Source organism: Macrosteles quadrilineatus, unplaced genomic scaffold, assembly GCF_028750875.1.
Source record: "Macrosteles quadrilineatus isolate MER2022 unplaced genomic scaffold, UCM_ALF_1.0 Scaffold_2__2_contigs__length_208266976, whole genome shotgun sequence".
Taxonomy (NCBI): Eukaryota; Metazoa; Arthropoda; class Insecta; order Hemiptera; family Cicadellidae; genus Macrosteles; species Macrosteles quadrilineatus.
This window is the reverse complement of record NW_026542595.1, coordinates 96,922,962-96,944,400: the sequence shown is the minus strand read 5'-3', so window position 1 is coordinate 96,944,400 and position 21,439 is coordinate 96,922,962. Positions and strand designations below refer to the sequence as shown.

General features: G+C 36.7%; 1 protein-coding gene across 1 annotated transcript in view; it reads left to right on the top strand.

The window, feature by feature from the left end:
* LOC128985898 (ATP-dependent RNA helicase Ddx1-like) overlaps window positions 1-19,493 on the top strand; it is a 123,368-nt gene extending 103,875 nt beyond the window's left edge. The window contains exons 11-14 of the mRNA XM_054405871.1: window positions 5,343-5,501; window positions 13,506-13,723; window positions 15,302-15,422; window positions 19,298-19,493. Of these exons, the coding sequence (XP_054261846.1) occupies window positions 5,343-5,501; window positions 13,506-13,723; window positions 15,302-15,422; window positions 19,298-19,419 (620 nt within the window). The 3' untranslated portion in view covers window positions 19,420-19,493. The remainder of the gene's footprint in view (window positions 1-5,342; window positions 5,502-13,505; window positions 13,724-15,301; window positions 15,423-19,297) is intronic.
* Window positions 19,494-21,439: the final 1,946 nt, after the last annotated feature.

The following is a 21,439-nucleotide window of genomic DNA, read 5'->3' as shown; positions in this document are numbered from 1 at the left end:
TTTAACTTGGGATGCTACAGAGGATTGGTGACTATTTGGTGGCAACAATTCAATATTTTCTGTTGACTTGGGAAAGCTTTTGATTTAGCTAAAAGTTTGAAATATTGATTCTCAAATGACTCTCTCTCCAAGTCGGGATCAGTATCATACTGAAACAAACTCCGATAACAAATCCCTAAATATGGACATTCTATCTTCCAGCTGAGATAAATCCTGGGCTTGGTCTATGTCAACTTAAGAGTGACGTCAGCGAGTGCCATGGACTCTTCCTCACACACAGACGTGTAGTCTTGTGAGGAATATTTTTCCTTTTATAAAAGATGTCACCTTTTATTTAATGTTCATTTTTGGAATTAAAGAATCTTGAACTTTATCGAGGAAAGACTTCAATCTGGTTAATTTGGACTTGATGATAGCTCTTTTGGAGACTATCTTTTTAATTTCTTCCATTCTAGCTTGCTTGATCAAAGGAAAAGGAATGAGGACTTACTTTTGTGAAGATGATGGTGGTAATCCAAAACACACTTTTCACTACTTTCACTCTTCACTCGCACGATATCGCGAATCCGGCTCAAAAAAACTAACACTTTGAAATGAACTATGATTTTATTGATGTAGAAATGTATATCAGTGGACTGTATAATTGACACTGTCATGAATAAAATTGCTAGAACGAAACTAACGCGGTTGCAAGAGATACGTCCTATACAAAGCTAAGGTAAATGCCCCAAATACCAACACCCTAAGACCAGAAATCAGCTGTCTTAGGTCATAAAAAATATTAACGTTATGTAAAACCTGTGTTTAATGGAATAAATCAATTTGCCTTAGATAAATTAACCATGAAAAACACCTCAATATTTCATATTTATGAAATAAAAACACTAGTTTTAACTTCTAATGAAAACTATTCCGACATCTCATGTCCTAATTGCCAACAGTAAGTTTGTAAGAGGGAATTAAAATACAAGTTAACTTTATATTTGTAATAAATGTATTTTTAAAGATTCATTGTGTTTTCAATTTCCTGAATTACCACTTGTATCTTAATATGTTGTTATTCACCACCCTACAAACATTACCCTTAACTAACAGGTTATGTTTGACGATCTTGCTAAACAACAATCACTTAGTATTTTTACTGAAAAAAACATGCTCAGAGTTGAATAAAAATGTCTTTACCTTTGGCAAAAGTAAGTTAGGGTATTTTTAACAATAACAATCGTGATCAGTAGTAAAAACATCGACATCTGACGAAAATAAACACACTGCTTACCACCGACATACGTAGCAGCCGATGACGATAGCTTCGCCATGACCACCTAGAGTAGTGTTTGCTTAGTTTCCGAGTTATACTCAATTAAAAGTTAACTTATATAATAAGATGTGGAAAGTAATCATTTGCGTTATATTTTGCATAAAATCATTGTTTATTCTATAAAATCACACAACATGAACATATGAATAAAACAAACAACAAAGAAGAGAAGAAAATGCATTTTTACAAATTAAAATGGGTTTATCTTAGACTACTCACAAATTTTAAGTCCGTTGTAGTAAAATATACAAAATACCCATTAACAATACACAATGTAGGCCTACAAGCAAATAAAGATTAAAACCTACAACAATGAAGAAAATACACTTTTATGACTTTAAATGAGTTTTTAAGACTAATAAAAATTCACAATGTCCGTAATAACTTATGTACAAAAGACTTTGCAACAACATTACAAGCAAATATTAATTACAACTTAAAGCACAATCAAAAGAAGTCTGTGGTAGTAAATTATGAACATAAACCCATCAAACAGCGGTACAAGCAAATAAGTATTAAAACCTACAACAAAGAAGAAAATACACTTTTACGAATAAAAAAGGGTTTAACTTAACCTACTCAACATTTACTACATATCTGTAGTGGCTTATGTACAAAATACCTTGTTCAGATGATTCACTGTTTGTTGTTTACTTACGAACTAAAAGTGAGATACCCTGGTCTGTCAAATAATGGTTCTTCTAAAATGTTTATTATTTCTGCAAGAGGGACTTTATCGTCAATGTCATCGACTTCAGGCCAAATAAATTTTCCTCCTTTTTGGGTGAGAAATTTAATTTCAGCCGTGTTTTCGTCTTGTTGAACACCTAGCACTTGACCAATAAATTTCTTGTCTTCATCGTTTCTAACAGTTTGATATGGCACTACGACCCAATGTCCTTTGTGTTGGGCCTTTTAATTCTCGTCGAGCTCAGATGAAGCTTCTTCTGTTTCTTGTTTCTTTTTGCTCGTCTTTTCTTTCTTTACTTTCATGGTCTGTTCTTTCATGGCTTGTAGATTTTGCCTTCTTTCTCTTCTTTCTTCTAAATATTTTGCTTTTTTCGCTTTTTGTTCTGCCAGGTTTTTGTGATACACCTTCCATTTTTCAGATGTCATGACTATAGGCATTTTCACGCTGTTCCTTTTCTTTTTATTTTGCCAGAGTCAGTTTTTGGACCAGGCCAAAAAACACAGTGCTTGAAAGGTGATGGTATGATGTCTTTAACGTTTTCTTGAGTGAAGTAGATGGCGGGGGGCGTTTGAGCTAGATGACGTCAAAAGCTTGGAGGGGGTTGGTTGACAAGCCAATGATGAGTTTTGTAGATTTTGTAAAATTGGTTCAGAAATAACATTTACTGGCAAACCCAACTCAACAACCATGTTTTGACCAAGGCCCAAGTCTTCAAGTAGCTCCTCATTTAGCACAATGGTATAGTTCAAGTCATCTAGAGACATTTCAATGTTAAAGTCTGGCTCCACAACTGGTGTGAAAACATTAGGGGCGTCTGCTTCTTCAGGCAAAATGGTGGCATCGAGTTCTTCGTTGGGATTAATCGTGGCGTTGGGACGGTCGGGTTTGTTGGGAAGATCATTGGCACCAATTTTGAGATCTTCTCTAATGTTCCTCCATACCTCAAAGTGGGATTCATCCCGCCTCTTTACAGGCCCACCACGCCTAAAAACTTTCAGTTCCTCACTCCCTATATTTTTTTCGAGATACACCAACGTGGTGTTGATCTTTTCCACCTCATCATTTCTCTTCACAATCGGTTTTGCTTTTGGTTTTTGGGCCAAGTTCCCAACTGTTTTGGTCAAGTCAATGTCTGGACTCTCAAACTTAGCAAGCCGCAAGTTTTAAACCCGTTTTTAATGGTTTCTGGCTTCAAGGTGGAATTAATTACGGTTTGTAAAATGGCCGGGAAATCTTACATTCTGTGAAGAATGTTGAAAGCGCCACTCCCCAACAGCTTTTTTCCACGCCGTTTTTAAAGGGTGGAAAACTGCAACATCTAATGGTTGCAAGATGTGTGTGGCATTAGGCAAAAGGGCCACAAGCTCAATTTCTTTAGATGTACAAAATTCGCGGACTTATGTGACACATGACCATCCAAAAACATGATCACTGGTCGCAGTACGTTGTTGGCGGTCAGGTATGGCTCAAATGTGTTTGCCATGTATTCAAAATATGACTCACATGTCATCCATCCTGCCTCACTTTTGCCTAATGCCTTTATCTGGAACAGCCATCCCTACTTGTACCGGGATACGTTCGTAGGCATACAACAGCCTTAGTGGTGCAACGCCACCGTCCGCACTAATGGTCATAAGCACTGTAATATTTTCCTTGTCCGTGTTACCTGCCACATTATAAACACTTCTGTCTCCTCTTGCGGCAATAACCTTCCCTGTTTTGGGAGCCAGAAAGAAGGCTGTCTCATCACAGTTGAAAATTCGCCGCGGATCCTCGAACACACTCATCAACTGCTTTTCCTCTTCATACTTTTTCACTTCTGCACACTACTCCGCGACCCTACTCCGCAACCCTACTCCGCGACCCTCTCCTCAGTGATGGCAGCAAGTGAAATTGTTAGGGTCTGGCACTCCTGGACGGCAAGGTTTTTGTGGCGGCCCATAAAGAGTTTATACCATCGTCGGCCAGGTTTATCGTTCACGAATAGGTTTGGCCTACCCGTGCTGGTGAGCATCCGCCCAGCACTATGGATAAGTTGATCCTTAGTAATGGGGAAACCTCTCATCTTACATGCCAAAACCCATTTCAGGATGTCTTCTTCGCCCTGAGAGAGAATGGGCTTCCTACCCAATTTGCAGTTTTCGTCGTATCGCCCAGACACTTTGTCGTGGAGCGTTACCCTAGGTACCCCAAATTGTTTTGCCGCGGATAACACAGTGTCGGTACCGCTCCTAACCGCCAGAACAGCCCCTTTCATATCTTCGTTGAAATACTGGTTCCGTTTCTTTGGTGGGGGTGTTTTTGTTGCAGGCATTCTAAAAAAAAATTCAAAACGCAGGATTGGTGTTTATATTATTATACATATATAGGGTGTCCCACGAAGGGGTTTAAACGTTTGATTTTATATTACACGCCCATTCATGCACCGAACTTTTTGAAACTTTACACAGTTTACAAGGTAGGTTTTAAAAATATTCTGGAAAAATTTCAACTCCCTAACCTTAGTAGAAACAAAATGGCGGCATATTGAAAAAGTTACTTTAAAACATTAAAAAAGGTATTTTTGGTTTTATAAAATATTTTTATTGTTACTTTCCAGGGCAATATGACTTTAAAACGAGAAAAAATTAGAACATAGCCAAATGGAAAACTAAAAATTAATCAAATAACAAATAAATAATAATAATAAATAAATAACTAATAATAAATCATGAAAGTAGTTTTTATAGAAAGCACATTGGTAAATTTGTCAATAAGCCACCATTTTGTTTCTACTAAGGTTAGGGAGTTTAAATTTTTCCAGAATATTTTTAGAACCTACTTTGTAAACTGTGTAAAGTTTAAAAAGGTTCGGTGCATGAATGGGCACGTAATATAAAATCAAACGTTTAAACCCCTTCGTGGGACACCCGGTATATGTTTGTTTTCATTGTCAACTTTAAAATGTAAGTTATAGCAGTTTGTATTTCTTTACCACAGTTAAAAAAACAACGGCAATAAAAATATTTAATAATTATGTCAACAACTTCAAGTAATAAAGAGGCTACTTTGGTATCTATGATATTAAAACGTGTAATAAATAAAGATTTGTTTTATTATTAGTAGTAACAGAATTATATTATGACAGTTTGTACTTGTTTTCAAACAAGTGTCGGTTTTATTTTGCGTACAAACGTATTGGAATTAATACCGACAGCGCCGCGTCGGTATTTGGCAAAATGACGGTCGAGATACAATCTCGGCGACCTATAGATTTTAAGACCAAGCCCTATAACTTCTAGACTATAGTTAATTTGTACTTGCAGTTGATATGATATGATGATGATTCTATAGGTGGAGCCAACAACCCGTACTCCTGTGTTTGTCTCCATGGGGACCGCAAGCCTCCAGAACGCAAAGCTAACTTGGAGAAGTTCAAGAAACAAGAGGTTAAGTTCCTGATCTGTACGGATGTCGCTGCTAGAGGCTTGGACATCTCTGGTTTGCCCTTCAGTAAGTTTACCAACAATACTGTAACTATAAAAGGTATAAAATTACCTGAGTACTGCCAGAGTGATCCTGTTTGTTCCTTACGGATAACGTGTTTCGAAGACTAAGTCTTCATGATCAAATCTTGTACAAGAACATTAAAACACTGTCACTTCGAAAAGGTCGTCAAGAGTTTACATACAAAACACGGAAACATATTATGTACAAACGTGGATGTTTTACAAATAAAAACGAGTAGGCCTACCGACAAAAACAATGTAATAAATAATGACGAAAACAATGAAAATAATGTAACCTCTGCCATTGTATTCCCTTGACAATTTCTTCTTCGATTTGATTTAGCTTTCTTACTAACTTTTATAGGGTATTGGATCCTTCAGTAGTATAATAATCAAGGAACTAAAGCCAGAAAATATTAATTTATCCTGATTCATCACCACATTCCAGTACCGTAGTAACAGTACAGTTCAGTGTATAATACGTACAGTAAACAATGAGATATATGTCATTTTATGTTCAAGTGCAGTACCATATAGTGCAGTGCAATATAGAATTGTTCTATATTGCAGTTGGTTTGTTGAATTGTTGTCTATATTGCTGAATTGTTCTATATAAGGTAAACCACCGAATATCAACAGTTTAAGACACAATCTCAATTATACATTCATTTTTTTATAATATACAGTAAATTGAAATACATCCGATGTTCTTATCTTGGCAAATTCTGTGATGAATTGTCTTCACTTTGAGCCAATAAATACGTTTTTAGAATTACAAATAATAATGTTATAGCTAATCTAGACTAGGATGGTCTTCAAACAACACTAACCTTAATTCCGACAGCTTAAAATTTATTATCGACACTTAAGATCTTATTATCGACAGGCAGCTGTTATTGGACATTCAATTAATAAAAAAAAAATAATTTGTGTTATTATTGGGTTTTAATGAACACATGTCCATTGCAGAATAACTTATTAGAAAGCTTAGTAAAAATAAACAATAGCTTTAAAGATTGTAAGAAGCTTATAAAAGTACTGTTTCCGTAAGCAATTTGTTCTATTGATTATTGTTGACGCCATGAAAGATTTGTCAGAAATGAAATGTAAAGACTAGGGATGGTCAAGTCTCGTAATTTCGGGAAATTTTCGGGAAATTTTCAATCTCGTTACACGAGACGAGATTTCTTTTTGGCCGAGATTATTATCAAGACGAGAATAAAAAAAAAAAAAAAAAAAAAAAAAAAATTAAAAACGCCTGCAGAAAGTCAATGCAATACCCGCAATACAGGAGCGTGTTGTAGTTGCGTTTCCTTTGCGAAGGCGTTCTTATTTAATTAATTCTTTAAATGTAAATATTACTTTAATTATTTTAATAATACAGTATTACTTTAATAACATTTGAGAAGTTTTGTTAAGTGTAAGCAGTGTGAGGAATGTTTTATTATTATAAAAAGTCAAAACAAGTAACTATTTTATAAAAATTAATATTGCTTTTATTTTATGATTTATTTTATTTTAGGATAAGTTGAACTCTATCCTAACTGATATCACTATGTTTCCTAATCGTAGGCATTTTTAATAAGTTAGGCGTGATTAATAAAAAAATGTTATGCTGATGTTTTTTATTAAAAGATTGTAAATATTCTTGCCTATTATCATTATTTATGTATTTAAACAGTCATCTAACAATGTTACAAAATCAGGTAAAAATTTTGAACGTGCATTTCCCGTTGTGTATGAGAAGGGAAATCCCGTCTCGATCTCGTCTTGAAATTTTATGAGAAATAAAAAATCTCGTCTCGTCTCGTCTCGAACTAAAAATCCAATCTCGTCCATCCCTAGTAAAGACCATAAATTGGTCCTCTGGATCTGGAAAGTCGTCTTTACTTCACGTCTGTAAGGTAATGGATTTCTGCAGCATATCGATAGAGTATCAAGACACAGCAGCTGAAAGTGAAGAATGTCATTGACTACAGCACCGAGTAATGTGTGACATGAGCCTATAGACAACCGATTTATTTACAACATAAAATGTTAAATAGAAGACTAGTAAATTTAGGAACATTGATAAGTACTAAGTAACAAGTGTAACAAAGGTAACGCAAGATTTACAAAGGTAACAAGTTATTTACAAAGGTAAGATTAAAGTAAAAAAAGTAGCCTACATTTGGCATAAGCATATATCCGTACCAACAATTAATAAACAACAAGAAATGTGTAATCTTTAAAGAAGACTGACGAGTTTAGGAACATTTACAAGGATTTACAAAGGTAAGATAACCTCTCCTATCGAAAGAAGGTTCATTGAGTGTAGTGATGATATCTTTAAGGGGCACCGTGTCTATATCATCATGTGTAGGCCACACAAATTTGTTACCCTTCTTGGTAACAAATTTCACCACCGCTGTCCGGTCATCGTGTAAGGACAATATTTGGCCCATATACTTTTCACTGACTCCATTTTTTTCGGATATGGGACTACAACCCAAAGACCAATTTTGAAGGTTTCAGGAATACTTGGGGCTGAGCAGCATTCTTCTATATTGAAGTTACCTCCACTTTCTTCGATCTCTTCTTCGCTGTCAGTCTCCATTTCTTTGGGTTTTTAGTCACATTTTTACAAACTGATTGGATTTTTATTTTGGCTTTATTTTCATCTTTTTCCTTCTTAATGTTCATCTTCTCTTCCCTTACTAATTTTCTTTCAGCAGCTGCTTGTTCTTTTTGTGACTTTTCCTCTACTATCTTTTTACGATAGTCCTTCCACAGCTTCGATGTTACAACTGAAGGTGTCTTGACTTTTTTTCTTTTACAGTTTGACTTGGCTTCTTTTTCAGGCCACAAAAGGCAGTCTTTAAATGGGGACGGGATGTCATTAGGAGCGTTGGATGTATTTGAAACGGTTGATGGTGGTTTGGTTGTTGGTGGTGTTGGAGTTGTGGTTGTTGGCGGCTCCGTTGTTGTAGGAAGTGTTGGGTTGTAGTAGAAGTAGTGGTTGTTGGCATTGTTACAGACGCTATTAAAATTTCTGGTGTGTATCCCAGATGAATTCCTCGACTGGGAGTTTCAGAGCCAAATGTTTGAGGAGGTGTAGAAGAGGGAAGGTTGTGTTGGAATTCGCATTGGTCAACAGCTGAAAGCGTTTGTATCTCTTCTTCTTGCCCAATTAAGAAAGGGGTGTCCCATGAACAGATTGGTCGGTTATTGTCAAACTCCTGATCGATGTTAATATCTGAGGTATTGAATGAAGGGTAAGTATGGGAGTCAGGAGGAATCGTACGGATAATTGCCTCATCATCCAGAAAAGCCTCTTCATTGGAGAAAACTACTTGTTCATTTATGACGATCTCTTCTGCTTCTATCACAACAGAGGGTGGAGGAGGGTCGACAGCTGGAATGTTTTCATGATGGTCTTCTGTCTGGGACTGAATTGTATTTCCACTCTTCAGGTTTTTAATTTCTTCTTTTAACCCCTTCCATACTTCAAAAAGGGACTTGTCTTCAACTGCAATTTTGTCATTCCAGTAAGTGTTTGATTTCTCTGTGTCAATTCAGCTTTCCAGAAAGTACAAATAGCGTTGAAGTGCACATATGTTGGCGTTGGTTAAAGCAGGATTCTTTTTAGAGGGTCGGCCAAGAATCTTTGTTATGTTGGCTTCTTTGGCATCAAGAGACAAAAGCCCGAAGGATTTAAAGCCACTTTTGATTGTTTCGGGCTTCACGGCGTCACCATCTAATACTTTTTTTACCAGAGGTGCGAACTCTTCATTCTTCAGCTTCCTTCCATTATTGTCGAAGCGCCACTGTGTCACTGCCCACCACCACCCTGCCTTCAACGGATGAAACACTGCCACGTCAAGTGGTTGCAGAATGTGGGTGGCGTTCGGGTATAGGGCAATCAAGATGATGTCCTTTTGTGAGCACAGCTCACTCACCTCGAAACTCATATATGATGTATGGCCGTCCATGAAAAGGATGACAGGCCTTTTAATCCTTTCTCTTGTGATGTAAGGTTCAAAAACATTGCCAATATATTCATAAAATGACTGGCTAGTAATCCAGCCATTTTCTGTTTTACCTGCGCCCCAATCGTCGGGAATGCTGGCGATGACTTTGGGCGGCCATCGATCATAGGGGACCATGATGGAAGGGGTAATTTTCCCGTCAGCAGATACTTTTAAGATAACAGTGACATTTTCTTTGTAATTCCCACTGACTCTTTAAACGGTCTTGTTCCCCGTCCAACAATGACCTTCCCTTTGTCTGGACAAAGGAAAAAGGCCGTTTCATCACAATTGAAGACTCTGGAGGAGTCCTTCAAGACATCCAAAAGACCGTTATTTTGGAGGTACATTTTGACTTCGTCAAACCACTGTTCTATGTTTTCCAGGCTTACATTGGCCCTAGTGGTTGTCAGGTTTTGACACTCTCTCAGAGAAAGCTCTGGGTCTCGTTTTAGTAATTCCTCCACCCATCTTTTTGTTGGCGCACCCTTTTGGAAGATGTCCTCCTTTCCCAACTTCTTTAGCATTTGCTGGGTACTTTAAATCAGCTGACCTGTAGAGATTGGGAATCCAGCTGATTTACATTTTAAGATCCATTGAACCAGGACGTGTTCCTCCTCTTCTCCAAGGACAGGTTTCCTCCCCAGCTTGTACTCAGTAGTTCTGCCAGAGAGCTTGTCCATGAGCGTGACCCTGGGAACCCCATGTTCCCTAGCAGCCGCAGCAATCGAAGATCAGTTTCAAAAGGCTAAAATTGCTTTGTTCATATCATCATCAGAGTATTTCTTCCTCTTCACTGCAAGTTCTCTGGGTTTGACTGGCGGCATTCTGGAAAACAAGTTATATTTCACAAAATTCGTTAGGCCTACTAAAACAAGCGCTTACAATAAACTATGTAAATCAAGATTATTTTCACAAACGATTTTTCATAGGTATCAGTTAACTTAAATGAGTTAACAGTTATATTTGAACAAACACAATTTTGTAGTTCAAATCATCTAGATAGGCTTACAGGTGGCCAGATTTGTAATTTTTAATCATCAATAAATTTATGAACTATTAATATTAGCTAGTAGTAATCAAAAACAATAAATTTAGATCAAATAGGTAGCAAAATAACATGAAATAATTGTTGAATGGGATGTCAAGTTCTATTTTAATTTAAAATTGTTTCAACACCCGCTGTCGATATTAACACATTCGCTGCTAAAAACTTATATTAAGCGCTGACCTATGACTAAAATTTTTTATTTCATAAAAGGTTACCTTTATATGCTATAAAGCTGGGAATATTTGTCATAATGCATATTCAAGACTCTTACCGTTAGTTTTGGAGCGTTGGTGGTCATCAGTCACCGGTGGACCCGCCGCATTACGCATGGAAAGTCTAATTGTATTGTCGCCGCGCCGGCCTGGCGCCGGCATGGTCCTCAGCCGCGCTCGCTCCACAATCAAAAGTCTGACGACGTGAGATTATTATACACTATATATTTCACTATTTACACTATATACAGTCCTGTGATGCATGTAAAAGTTTATAGTGAGTCATGATATGACTCGAAACACTGGCCCATGCATAAGCCAGGGTTGTCGGGGCAGGTCTCGCAATAATATGCAGTTTTAACTTTTTTCCCCGTGTTTTTCCAGCAAATACGGCAGTTTTTCCTTTTCACGCGGTTACTGCTATCACGTTCTTCACTCTTTGCAATCTTGTGAGCAGCCTCCCGTGCACGCTTTTGTCTAGGGGTTTCAAGGGGTTCTGGCATATGTGCTGGCAGGAGAGCCCTTATTACATGGAGTCGGTAGTCATAAAATGTAACTTTTGCATTGTACATGTTGTAGAGCGCATGTGAATTGAGAAGCAGCATCTGTAAAATGTGTACAAATATTTTTTTGTACCATCGGACTGTTTTGTGTTCGCAGGGATAATAGCTCATCATCTGATCTGCCCTGTCAACACCCCTCATAAAAGCATTGTACTTGATGATCGGAAGTGGTTTTATTTTAGTTTGCCTTCTCTTATTTTCAAATTCTACCATTTCATTTTCATGTTCAGTAGATATGTACAATACTGTACGCTTATCCCTCCACTTTCCTATCATTATGCTATTACCATAGCGAGCAATCGTTTCTCCTTTCTTCAAAGTCTTTTCCTTTACTTCTATCGGCACAATCTTACGGTTTTGTCTGAGGGTTCCAGTGGAATAGGTTTTGTTGGCCAAAAGTCTGGATGACAAGCCATATGAATTATAAAAGTTGTCCATGTAAACAGCGTGACCATTTCCCAGCTTTTCTTTCAGTAAATACATGACTACTTTGTCTGTATGGCCAGTTCCGCCTACTATCTCATCTGACGAGCCTCCGTAAACCAGAAATTTCAAAATCAATCCTTGGTGTTCACAAAGGGAGTACAATTTTACTCCATATTTATGCCTTTTTCCTTTTATAGACAGAAATATAATCTACCTCGCCATAACACCATTGCCTCATCAATAGACAGTTCTTTTTGAGGGTAATATATCTGGATCATTTTATTATTGAAATATTCAACAATTGGTGTGATTTTTCCAAGGGATTCTTTCTTGTCAATTTCATTTTTTTCATCATAGAAATGAAGGACACGGAGAATGTTCAAAAATCGATCCCTAGACATACTTCGTCTAAACAATTTAAAGTCAAAAAGTGGATCCGTTTTCCAGTAATCTTGGAGTCTGTTTAGCCTAACTGTACCCATATGTAGGATTAACCCGATAAATATTTTGAGTTCAGGTACATGCAAGTCCTTCCATTTACAAATTCTGGAGTTAGGAGTTAAACTAGGTTTGGAAAATACTTTGAAAGCATACTTGTTACTGGTTGTGCAGATTTGTTCTAGCAAAACTTCGTCAAACAAAAGGTTGAACCAGTCAATCGGGGTCCCTTGCCCGGGAATTGGCACCAGTAGAGTATCAGTCCTGGTAAATTCAATGGGTCTCAAGCCTGTTGTCTGTATCGTCCATTCAGGAGCTGTGGTGTATATATCTGGATCGTCCTCACCACTGTCATACTCTTCGGAATCATGATCTCCAAGATTTTCATCATCGGATACATCTCCATCCATTACACGCTGAATAGGGTCATTTGCATCGATATCCTCCAGATTTTCGTTATATTGTGGCTCGACGCCATCTCTCGATGTTCCAGGTATTGAGGGATCCATTTTTAGTGATAAAAACACAAAATAAAACTAAAATGTACACACAAAACACAATGTTTAGATTAGAAACATCGAAACAAAGTTATAAACTTAAAAAAGTTGATAATAACATAAATACCGGTGAAATTCGATGAAATACATCAGGGTTTAATACGTTTTTATTCATGTGTTGAAAATATGTTCCATGCTAAAAGTGCTAAATGTATTATCGACACCTAATGTTGATATTATGATAAACGCCAAAATTAAAACATATTTTTTTAAAAACTTGTTTAAATGTGGATTCATGCATATTTTTAAAATCTCAGACATCATATATTAGTAGAAAATCAACACTTCAAGTAATATAAACACTAACATATAATAATTACATGGAAAATAGTTGTCAGCTTTTTAGCAAAAGACAGTAATATTCTTACCTGATGTCAACCCTCAGCGTACTGCATCCAGATAACTGTGTGTAACTTTCGAACTAAAATCGCCGGGCAGATCACCGATTGGCTTGAAAGAAAAAAACACTCGGCGTGTTCAAGTCAAAGACGACGAAAATTAGATCTACCGCATATTTCCACTTACAGTAAAGAGTGAAAGTGTCAATATTGTGGTAGCTGTTGAATTTCGGTGATTTACCTTACTGTACTTTCATGTGTCGTTTAATACACACTAATAATATTATAAGCTATGATTTTTTTTAGATTTAGCTGGATTATTGGAGAATTTGTTACTGTATCAAAGGCCGAATTATTGAGGGACTAGTGTATTAACAGTGTCACGTGTAAATTACTTATACCAAATTGTTAAACAGTGATCAACGTGACACTGCCTGATGAGAAGAGCAACTACGTCCATCGTATCGGACGTGTGGGTCGAGCTGAGAGGATGGGTCTAGCCATCTCCCTGGTGTCTGCTGTGCCAGAGAAGGTGTGGTTCCACGGAGAGTGGTGTTCATCCCGAGGAAGAAACTGCTGGAACACCAGACTGACTGACCAAGGCGGCTGCTGTATCTGGTACAACGAGATGCAGGTGAGTAGATGTCATGCGGAAACTTTGGGTACCATTGTGGGAGATTACCTTGATGCTGCCACAACTCTAGTAGATTCCAGAATTGGTATTGTACCCAGAATCACAAAGTATATAGAATTGGTCATTCTTTGATTTTACCAGGGTTAAAAATGTTGATGAATCAAAAATTATAATTGGTCCGCCCCAACTTTTTTTAGTTTAACCTCTAGATTCAATATTCATTCACGGTCGAGGAGGTACCTAAATTGATTATTGCATTGGATTTTGATATGCTGTAGAGAGTTGTTTTTAAGAAATAGTCGTTTTTGTATGTATCTTTTTTTTTTATCTCCGTAAGTTGCGGGTACGTTGGTTTGAGGCTACTTGCCGCTTACTGTTGTTATTGGTGAATAGACAATAGACAATATCTTTTATTACAATTTCATCAAGAAATGTTACAGCGTCAAATTTAAATAAATAACATTGCTATAATAGATACAAAGTGAAATGGAATAGCTTCTTCAGTGTTGTGTGTGGTCTTGCCATTCAAAGAATTACTTTAGGGTGTAGAAAGCTTTGTATAGCAGCCATCTCAGTGGTTTCTTTTCAAACATTGCTGTTCTGTGGCCAGGGAGCACATAGTTTCCTGCATATCTGGTGTTGTATTCATGTACCGGTATATCTCTTTGTTTAAGCGGGTCTTTGGTTACACAGTAATAAACAGTATCTAGGATGTAGATGGAAGTCACCATCAGGATGTTCAGGCTTTTGAAAGCATCTCTACAGCTTTTTCTTTACTTATGTCTGCTATTATTCTGATAGCCCTTTTCTGCATAACCAGGACCCGGTTAAGATTGTCCATAGTGGATCCACCCCAGACAGTAATACCATAGCATACATGGCTTTCAAAAAATGTATGGTATGCAGTCCTCGTTGCCTCAGGGATACTAGTCTCTTTGATTCGTTTTATGGCAAAGCGAGCTGGCCCGAGTTTTTGGCTAAGACAAGCTACATGACAATCCCAGGATAAGTTTTCATCAATTATGACACCTAGATGTTTGATTTCTTCAGCTGCTGTCAGCTTGGGCATTTCAGATACTGAAGACTTTATTTCCAAAAGTAATTTGCTTGGCCTTACTTTCATTGAGGACTAAGTCAGTTTTCATACAATAGTCCTGTGTCATGGTGAAAGCTATATAGGTGTTTACTTCTAGATGATCTATGTTTCTGTTTGCTGTAAGCAGCACAGTGTCGTCTGCATACATGACCATCTTGATGTATTCCTCAAGGTGTTCCGGGTAGTCAATATAAACAGCCCAAACAGAACTGGCCCTATTTGCAGCTCTATAGTTGACATACTCTTTGCTGTGTGTCCTTAGCACACTTTGTTTGAAAGGTCTATGATATTTTTTACACATATTTACTTAGGCAGTTCCAGGGTTAAGGACACAAATGTGTTAAGATGATTCATAACCACCTTTACAGATTACTGTATTCTGATTAGTAGTTTTTCATTTCCCCAGGATAAAAGATAGGTAGACAAACACCACGGCTAATTCAAAATATTACCTCTACATGATTTTAATGATTTTGTTTCAGTATCTCGCTGATATTGAGGACCATCTAAATGTGACAATTCAGCAAGTTGGGGCTGACATAAACATACCGATGAATGAATTTGATGGAAAAGTCACTTACGGAGAGAAAAAGAAGAATGCAGGTTTGTGCCTTGTTTTGTAACCAAATACGAAAGGATTTTAACGATCTTTAGCAGATTTCCAATTGTAATTATGTGTTTGGTCTGGTCATATTATGAATATAAAAGCACCTGCACAATTACCCATATATTGAAGTCCAAGTACTTTGTACCAGTTGTACTTTGAATATTCGAATAGGAGTGGACGGTCAGATAGAGACGATTCTCAATTAAAAAACAGAAAACCATTACAGATTATTTACAAAGAAAATAATTGATGCAGTTTTTGTCTTGTCAATACTGTATTTTATTTTATCCTTAAGACCATAGCCTACATATTTTATTGTATAATTTATTATGTTTGAGTCATTGTATTTAAATATATGTGTGTAAACATTGTGATTCCATTGTGATTGTACTGTATTATGCAAATTAACCGCAAATTTACGTTTCCAGGAAGCCTCAACTTTAGTTTATCCCAAATAATTGGGAGTTGAGTGTATGTGCATTTTTGATAATTATCATACAGTATTTAAATAAGATGAAAATATTTTGAATTTAACAGAAATAAAATACAGGTATTTATAGACTTATTACAAAAAAAAAAAAAAACAAGTATCAAGAAGTTATTTAAAAAAATACTCACAATAGCCTTCAGTAACATATAAACAACAACAAAAAATACAAGCACAGGAATTTAAAAGAAAACCAACATTTGTATAGTACTGTATTTTTATTTTAATAAGCCTAACCATTTGAAATCTGAATTTAGGATTTAGTTGGCATTGTCAGTTAACTGGCCACTTCCACTCTGATTACTAATAAATAAGTCATTTATTTTTATTTGCTTGAGTACAGTTATGTTTAACGTGTCCAGGTCGGTGATAGATTTCGTCAGTCAAACCACTCTTTTAGAGAAAAAGGTGTTTTAGCAAACTTGGAGCTTGCTGAGCTTCTTTTGTATTTAAGTCAGACAACTCAGATTGTTCCTCTTTGTTGTTATCTTCCACCACATCTGCATTCTCGTCTGATTTCACAGAGGAGATGATTTCAGCGTTGGTTAGCTCACCATGCACGGCTTAGTTGTCAGCAAAAATAACAAAGTCTCCAAACTCTGCAGCTGCAAACTCTATTTTCCCCCAACTCTCAATAGCATCGATGACTTAAATAGTGGGCTGTTCTGTAAATTCTTCCGATTTCGGAACGGCTAATCCACTCTTCCTAAAGCACGTAGAAATTGTGCTCTCCAAGACCTCGCTCCAGGCTCTTGTTGGCATTTAAGATGTTGATGTAAGTTGGTAGTGGACTTTCCATGTCTCTAAGGAACTGTTGCACAACCTCTTTTCTGTAATTCACTTTAAAACATTGAATAATGCCCTGGTCGATTGTTTGCAGTTTCGTTGTTGTGTTGGGAGGAAGAAAACTCGATTTTAATGTTACTGAGGTTAGGAATGTCATGAGCAGTGCAGTTATCAATAAACATGAGAATTTTATTCTTTTTCTTTTTCATGTCTTCGTTGACACTTCGCCATTTCGTAAAAGCGTCACAGTTCAAAATATCCTTTGGGTTGGTCATGTACTGCGTAGGTAGGTCATTAAAAATGTTTAAAACAACGTGGGTTTCTTGATTTCCCAATCATAAGAGGCTTTAATTTGTGACTCCCCGTGCAGTTTTCCCACAACATTACAGTAATTTATCATTTATCACCCTTAAATGACAAGGTTTTGTCCTGTAAAATCTTGAAAAACAGTCCCGTCTTGTCTGCATTGTAAATATTTTCTGGTTCGTATCCCTCAGTTAGCGTGACAAGCTTTTCGATCAAGTGCAAGGCTTCGTCAATGGACATTTAAAGCAGGAGAGAGAATTTGCGTACATTTTCCCCCTGTGAAGTACGTTATTTGACGGCTTTGAAGAATCTCCTCGATTGTCGGAATAACTGCATATCCTAATTCTTTCGTCCTCTTCTCTATTGCATTTGAACTTACTTCTTTCAAAAGAATATCAACTTTATAAAAGGCACATTCAAGTTTGGAAACATTGTTGGGATCACAGTTTAAAAAAAAAGATATATATTATTCCTATTTCTGTATTGGCTCGATGGGGAGTATGAAAAAAATGAATTGTGTCGGTGTCAGGAAATTGGACGGCTGTTTGTTTGAGAATCGGCTGTAGATGGGCCCATACGGCATGTGATTGATGGTCAAGATTGTTGCTTACTGTTGTAAAGCAGGTTGTTATTGGCTGGTTTTCATTGTTTGAATATCTGACTCCAGTGTGCAGACTTATTTGATGCTTAGAGGCGCCAAAATGAACACTCTGGATTTCTTTACTATATTTTGCCACGTAGTTCTCTGCAAATTGAATTCTAAAGACTGTTTCGTTTTCTTTTTGATTTTTTAAAACAGTCTTCAGTTTGGAGTTTTGATGTAGGTGACAATACAGATGCTTTTTAAATGCAGGGACTTCTCTTTTAAACATTTTAATTAGTTTGTGTTACCAATTTTACTTTTACTGTCTTCTTTAGAACTTTTGTTTTATTTTTAATCTTTTCTTCTTCTTGGACGTTCATCCATTTGCAGTACTTGACCATGAAGTTATGGTCATAAGAAAACTCTATCTGGTTGTCTTGTTATCTTGTTTGTCTCGCCAAACATACAACTTTTTCTTTTATCAGAACATACAAGTGTGCGCATTACTTCGGTTATGTTATTTGCTTTTATTGCCTTGACGACCGTAGGGCATGGATTCATTAATGCAAAGTTTTCGTGCTTTACGCAGGCGCATGTTTGCCTATCACTGTTTTTGAGAAATGTAACCCATAAGGGCCTGGATCGTCGGAATGTTGCCAAAGATAATTCTCTTTGAAACTCCTTAAATTTACAATGCAAATTTTGCAAAGTATCCAACAAGACACGACGTTGTTTCCTTCTTTTTTTACAACATCCTTCTTGCCAGGGCAGACTCTACTTACAGGGTCATCCTAAAAAAAACCCCCTCTTCTGAAAGAATGCCCCTAATGGATTTCTTTTTCTTCCTACTATATAGGGAAGGGTCATCATTTACAATTTTGTTGCTTTTGAAGGGAACAATCTTTTTGAAGTGACTTTGCACTCTGTATTTTTTAAGTATGTCACACCCAACAATTTTTCTAAATATCTGCACCTCTTTTTTTCTTTCCACTGATTTCCTTAGCTTTTTTTCTAGTTGCTTCTTCAAGCTAAGGCCCAAGAAAAGCTGTTTTTTAATGTTGGGAGAGACTCGTTCCTTTCCCACAATTTTTTAAACTAGGTTTTTTGGGGATGGGGATGATATTTTGGTGGCTTATTTCTCCCTCTCCTGCCTTTTCTTATTATATTTTTTCAAGCGCTTGTCCAATTCATCAATTAGTTTATTTTGTTTGGCAATAGTGCGGTATGCCGCACTCCTATCCTTCCTAACAGCTTTTCTCCCTCTTTTTTTCTGAATAGACTCTTGCTCTTCATGATTGGTTAGTGATTGCTGTTACTGTTAGGAGAAATTGGTGGCGTATTGTTTGTTACTTGAATCAGCAAAGCTTTTTTTTCTTTTTCCCTCCTATATTGCTCCCTCCAACGCTTCCGAGTCTTCCTTTTCTCCCTCTCTGACATGTCTTAAATCGACTTAATCTTCTTTTCTTATCTTTTTTTTATACCTATCCCTGTCATAATGCCTTTTCTTTTCTAATTCATCCTCTGTCAGTTTAGCTCGTCTCTTTCCAAATTTCATATTACTAAATCGTATTACCCCTCTTACTGAACCGTCCAAAAATAATCATCTGAATACCTCTAATCTCAAATTATTTAGGATAAACCACTCTCAGCTGCATTTATATTGTATCAATTTAAAATTGTGCATTAATCCTACACAATACATGTTGCAGGAACTGGTTATGAGAGTCATGTCAGTCAGATGGCCCCTACAGTCTTGGAGTTGGCTCAGCTAGAGCGAGAGGCTCAGATCATGTACTTGAACAGACACTTCAACAAAGCTCGATCTGCTTAAGCTACAATGTATACTACTATTGTTTGTTCTTTTATTTATCACAGTTTGTATTAAAATAAATTTGTATTGCATTATTTTGTCTCATGTTTTACCTTTATTCCAAATACAGTAAGTATACAAAACCCTCGTTTATCCGGGATAGATAGGACCAGGGTCATTACGGATAAACCTTTGTTATTGTTTTTGAGAATACACAAGCAGTTAAAATGCCTTCAGAAAGTCTCTGCAATACCCGCGATATAGGAGCTCCTTGTTGTTGTGTTTCCTTTGTAAAGGCATTCTTTTTTTATTAATTCTTTAAATATGTAAATTTTGCTTTAATTATAGTTTTTGTTTAGGTTAAAATTTTACTTTTAACAAGTTAAGGTGCAAACTAAAAACACGCAATGTATTCAAACAATGTACACAATTTACTGTATAGATTTTTTTACTGCTTTACATAATAAGGCAATGTAGAAATAAATACAAGATAGAACAAAACTACATTGTCAAGAAAGCCATTTAAGAGTACTTAGAGCCTAGGTGTTCTAACTCGTAAAACTATTAGAATAGACAATAGACAATTAATCTTTATTTACACATTCATTAAGAATAGTAGTAGCGTCAATTTACAATTTTTTCTAAATGTGTGGTTGAGGTGTTGTTTAGTCAAAGACCTGTTTATGGTATTCTTCTAAGGAATAGAAAGGTTGATTAATGAGCCATTGATGCAAAGCTGGTTTGAGGTCATCTTCTGACTTGCTTCTTAGATCTGGAGGTAGCCTGTTGTAGATTTTCATTCCTGCGTATGAAGGTTTCTTTTCAAACTGTGCCGTGCGATGTTGTGGAAGGTTGTACTGCATGGTGTTTCTCAGGTTGTGTTGGTGCATTTCGCCACGCCTTGTAGAGTTATTTCTTACTGCAAATAACACAACTTCCTGGATGTAGAGTGCTACAAGGGTAAGTACTTTGAGTGACCTGAATGCTTCTCTGCAGCTGTCGAGTCTGTGGAGTCCTGCAGTTATTCTGACTGCCTTTTTTTGTTTTCTGAGAACTCTTTGCATGTTAGTGGCAGAGGTTCCACCCCATGCTACAAGTCCATATCTCATATGCGACTCGAAAAGTTCAAAGTATGCTACTTTTGTTGTCATGTCATCTGTTGCATTTTTTATATGTTTAAGAGCATAGATGGTTGAACTTAATTTTTTACATATATTGTCCACATGAGGGGTCCAGGTTAAATTCTTGTCGAGTGTGATGCCCAAAAACTTAGCTTCATCTTCCACTTCTACATCTGGGAGTCGTGGCACTTCTTGAGATTTACGGCCAAAAGCTATTTGAGTTGTTTTAGACGTGTTTACTGCGAGATCATTGTTATAGCAGTATTGGTAGGCCATACTGAGTGACACATAGGATTTTACTTCTAGATTTTCAGCTAGTGGTTCATTAAACACTAAGGTTGTGTCATCAGCATACATAAGAGTAAGGCAGGCGTCTCCTATTTGTCGCGGCAAATCGTTGGTAAAAAGAATAAACAGTACCGGACCCATAACTGACCCTTGGGGAACTCCTCGATTTATTGGTTGAAAATTTGATCTTGTTTTTCTTATTAGGCTGTTATCTCTGTGCCTTAGTTCTACAAACTGACTCCTGTCTGTAAGGTAGCTTTGAAACCATTCTCTTACTATCCCTGATACCCCCAGGGAATCCAGCTTTTTAATGATTAGCTGGTGGTCAAGGCAGTCAAATGCCTTACTGAAATCAAGAAAGATTCCTGTTGTTAGATTTCCTTCATCTAGGCTGTCAATCAGGGACTCAACCATCTGAATTATTGCTGTTGTTGTGGATTTCCCTTTTGTAAATCCATGTTGCAGGTTGTTTAGTAGGTTGTGATTTGTGCAGTGGTTTAGAAGTCTTTTTAAAACAACTTTTTCGTTCTGTATTGTTGAATACTACGAGGAACATTTCTAATCCCACAGTGCCCTAGATATTTACATTACAATCACTTTGTAATTTGAAAAACAATATTTGGATGATAAAT